Genomic DNA, 4989 nt, shown 5'->3' on the forward strand with positions numbered 1-4989 from the left:
ATGTGGTACAATGAACTTCCAACCCAGAAGAAGAGTTTGGCAATTCCTTTTGGCTGTTGTAATTAGATGTGACCTATAATTATTGAACAAAACAATATATGTATTACAATAAACATTCAAATAAATGTATCTGACTATATTCAGTACATTAATCTATTCTCAATATCATTAGCTTCAAATTTTTTATTCAAAGCATAGGAAAATCATAGAAGAAACTATATCTGGACCTAAAGAGACTTCTTGTACCTAGAAGGTGGATTCTAGCATTAATTCACCACCATTATGTGTTGTTTGATCACTAACTTCCTCTTGAATAGCTGGAAGGGAAGGCTTTGTGGTCAGAGGTGTTTCAGTCTTAAACAGAGACTCCATCTTGATATGGGTATTGATATAGAAGGACTTCTGAAAGGACTCAAGGGTGAAGTAATAGATGAAAGGGTCAAAGCAACAGTTTAGAGTTGCAAGGCACAAGGTGATTGGATACATAATCTTTGCAAATCTTTCCAACAAGCAATTGGTAATGGCTTGGGAGCGCACCAGGGCATACAGGAAGAGAACAGAGTTATAGGGTACAAAGCATACCACAAAGACTGCCATATGCACTGTAATCATCTTCAGCACTTTTTTCTTATTAGTCCCAATTTGAGACAATGTAGCAGGCTTACGGAGGGTTTTTAGCACCACAGAAGAGCAAGAGACATTCAGTATCAAAGGAATGATAAAACCAACAACTTCAATAAATATGGTTATCTTGGACAGATACGTCTTCCATACACGTTTGGAGAAGCCCTCAAAGCAGGTGGTAGTTGCATTGTTGACATTAGTGGTGGAGAATAAAGAGGCTGAAATACCACCACTGAGGACTAGGATCCAGACTCCAGCACACACAATGGCAGAATTCCTCCTGGTCCTAATGGTACGGGATCGGAAGGGATAGACAATGGCCAGGAAACGATCCACACTAATACAGGTAAGGAAGAGCATGCTCCCATAGATGTTGGTTAGGAATGCAGTCCCAGAGATCTTGCAGAGGGTATCACCAAAAGGCCAGTGGCGGTTGAAATTGTAAAATATTTTGAAAGGTAGAGTGCAGACAAAGAGCAAATCAGAGAGGGCCAGATTGGTGATGAAAATAGCCGTCTCACTTCTCATTTTCATGCGGAAGCAGAAGACAAACAGAGAGGCACTGTTGGTTATCAAACCCAGGATGAATACAACACTGTAGACAGCACCATTCAGATTATACTTGAAAGAATCATCAACAATGCAAGTATTATTGGCAGTAGAATTGCCCAACCTGGGTCTGAGGTTTGAATTTAAATCTTGGAATTGGAAGTCAATGAATCTTCTGTCACCCATGGACTTTTATTCAGGAGGCCTGCAGGCTGCAGGGTTCAGCACTCTGAGACTAAAGCCTGGTAGGAAATGTTTTCCTCCTATGGGAAATAAGATTAAATGAGTCATCAAATCTACCTTCAATCCATTTTTGTGGAGTAAAAGATATTCTGTTCACACAGACTGGAAATAACATGCACATTCAGTTTGGTTTAACAAGTACCTTTTGAATACCTACCATATATTAAAAGGTACTACAACAGTATCTTGCAGGAACAGGAGGGACCACACTCAAGACAGTAAGCACAATACTGTAGCACTGCAATTCACAAGAATAAGGTATTTGTTCCTTCAGAGCCCTAGGCTAACAAGGGTAGGAATACGGAGACTCTGATAGTTAAAACAATGCTAATACTTGGAAATTTGTATAATTTTTTTTAATTTCTAAAACATGGTTTATTTGATTCCCACAAGAACACCATAAGGTAGGCAAGGCAGGAATTTATCGCCATGTTGCAGAAGCAAAAACTGAGGCTTACATAATTTAGAAATACAATGTCAGAATTGGAAGAACATGTAAATGGTATAGTCAGAACCAGAATTCAGGTGTTCTTTTTAAATTCCTAACCAGAGGATTATTAAGCTTCTCTAAATTATATTGTCTACTCTCTGGTATTACTAAATTTCATTGTTGAGTGTTAGTTCTACTGCACAAGACTAAAGGTGGATATGGGACCTCCAGGAAAACCTCTTTTAAAAGTTATAACTAAACTCCTGAATTAAAATGTTGATTCACCTTTTCTTCTAAAATACAGGTTCAGAGAGCAGGAATTCCTCAGTACATTAAAGCTTCTGGCTGAAACGTTTTTCACTCCATTACAATGCCTTTATAGAGAGAGAATTCAAATGACAATCGCAGTGTTTCTCTCCTTTAGATTGTGGTCCCTTATCAAGGTTCTTTCATGCCATACCTTGAGCCTTGGATATTGTCCTACTCCCTCTCCCACTGCCCATTTCATGAGTTACATTCATGCTTTTAGCTTTTAAAATGGGCCAGGTCAATAAAGCCTTTTCTGGCTAAATACAAGTGAAATATGAAAGGTAGATTTGAGTTGAACAGCCATTCTTGTACGCGTGGAGGTCACTGACTAATTATCTTTGTTGAATATCTGAACCAATGTCATTCAAAGGTGCATATAGAAATCTTACTAACTTGCTCCTAGGTCAACAGCTGCCATTGGAGGACTGTCTTCTGAATGCTCTATAATGCACTATGAATAAGCTGCAGCTGAATGAATTCTTTTCAATGAAGAGGATATGGAGTGAAAGTAGTCTTTGTTCCTGACATACCCAGTAATGAGTTTGCACATGATTATATTTTAAAATGTGAAAGCCATTTCTCTGAATTGATTCCTCCTTATGTCACTCTTTCTTTCCAACTCCTGGAACAGACCACAGGGCCTCATATATAACAGAAAAGGGAGTGGCAGGAGGAACCTGCCAGAGATATAGAGGTCTGAAGTCACTTCAACCAGTGTTTGGCCTGAGGGAAGAAAACATGATTTGAGAGAAGAAAAAAAAAAATTCACTCACTGTAGTGCCTAGAATGAGAGTTGACTTTGGAGAAAACAGAGTGCAAAAAATTACTGGCATTTTTAATAGCTAAAGTTTAAAGTTAAAATTGGAAGTGTGCTGTTTCTGAATTCTCATTTCACGAGCTTTATGGAGTGCCTCCCCTGAGTCTAACTCTTCTGTAAGGTCATATTCCTTCTTGGCCATTTCATCTCATATGAAATGGCTCAACTCAAAAGCCAGCTCAACTTTTGCCAGAAGTGACCTTGATATATGAAAGCAGAGTATAGTAAGAATCTTGACAAAGTAAGGTCCAGGAGGAAAAAAAAAGCCAGACAAGGAAGAAATAAAAATAGATGGGGAGAGCAGAAGAGGAGATAGGAAAGAAAGTAGCAGAGAAAGAAAAATAGAAGAACTGAGAGAAAAGGAAGAATAGAACACACAAAAAAGAAGACCTTGCTGGAGAGAGGTCACTATTTCCATCTAATTTGTATTAAGGGCTCAGAAGATAATTACTCTAATTCCATCCTCTCTACCTTGCTTCATCTGACTTCTTCCATTTTTCTCAGAAAAAAAACAGTACACAATGACTGCTTAAGGTCAATGAATCTAATCTGAAAAATAAAAACAAAAAGCCAGGAAAAGTTCAGTCAATGGGGTTCAAACCTCACCTTGAGAGCTATAAATCTAAGTTTCTACAGATTGCTTCACCAAGGCGGTGGCAGAAATGAAAACAATGGTAGCTTTCAACTGTTTAAACCACATTACATACTAGTTTACACCCGACATGCTACCCATTAGTCTGAAAGTCATTTTTTTTAATTGCTGAAAGAAATCAAAATAGTCAAAAATATCCCTCTAACATAATGATAACCCTGTATGTGAGACAGCAAAAGAGACACAGATGTATAGAACAGTCTTTTGGACTCTGAGAGAGGGAGAGGGTGGCATGATTTGGGAGAATGGCATTGAAACATGTATAATATCATACATGAAATGAATCGCCAGTCCAGGTTCGATGCATGATACTGGATGCTTGGGGCTGGTGCACTGAGACGACCCAGAGGGATGGTACGGGGAGGAAGGAGGGAGGGGGGTTCAGGATGGGGAACACATGTATTCCTGTGGCAGATTCATGTTGATGTATGGCAAACCAATACAATATTGTAAAGTAATTAACCTCCAATTAAAATAAATAAATTTATTTTTTTAATCACATAATCTAAAGAAATTATGAGACTGAAAAACCCCTAACATTAAAATCAAGCCTCATTCACTATGATCTGCTTGTATTTGCCTTCTACAATAAGTACTGTCAATAAATTTTATTTGGAAAATGCTTTCATAATAGAAGACTTTCTATATTTGCTCAGAGTCCCTCCAGTCTGCCCACTGGTGATCCCCTTACAGAGCATACTTCTAGCTCACTGGCTCTGTATTATTTTGTACTTCCCAGGATGGCATGTTTCAAATAGCTGAGCTTTGCTTCCCAGTTTTCTATTCAGTTTTATATCTCTCAGAACATATACACTATATCCACAGCAGACAGGCATTTAGTTTTGGCCTGGCATTTCTGTTCTTTTGCTTTGCATAACCAAATTCTGTGGGAGAGAAAGGACCAAAGACAATAAGACATTACAGTCCCAATCCTGAAGAGAGAGCATGGGAAAACTGTCACTAAGGCCCTATTCACAGCTTTCCCTTACTCAAACACACAGCACCTTTTGCTGTCTGGCAGAGAGGGTGTGGTGCTAGGATTTAACACAGCACTGGAAGCAAGGAGTTCTATTTCTGATTCAGACATTGGTTCTCTCTGTAACTTGGCTATACAGTTTCTCTTCCTTGTATAAACATTACCTCTGAGCCTCACAGCTGAGGCTAGGAAGATTCAACAGGGTTTGTGAGTAGCTTTATGAGCTTGCCCAGCATTCAGTCCTACCTAACCACAAAGAAATATTACAGGAGTTTTTTCATTCTCCTTCATCTAGCACAGCTGGACACCTATGTCTCTGTCTTTCTTGGTATGCTGAACTTCATATTAGTAACACATCTTCCTCCTAACACCTCCTAACACTCTACTTC

The 4989-nt window shown here is 38.8% G+C and overlaps 1 protein-coding gene across 1 annotated transcript; it reads right to left on the minus strand.

Annotated features, from left to right (window-relative positions):
* Nucleotides 1–246: 246 nt before the first annotated feature.
* Nucleotides 247–1359, minus strand: LPAR4 (lysophosphatidic acid receptor 4). Its single transcript, XM_052663715.1, has one exon. It carries the CDS (start codon nt 1357–1359, stop codon nt 247–249), a length of 1113 nt encoding a protein of 370 aa, XP_052519675.1.
* Between the last annotated feature and the right edge of the window lie 3630 nt (nt 1360–4989).

Source organism: Budorcas taxicolor, chromosome X (assembly GCF_023091745.1).
Source record: "Budorcas taxicolor isolate Tak-1 chromosome X, Takin1.1, whole genome shotgun sequence".
NCBI lineage: Eukaryota > Metazoa > Chordata > Mammalia > Artiodactyla > Bovidae > Budorcas > Budorcas taxicolor.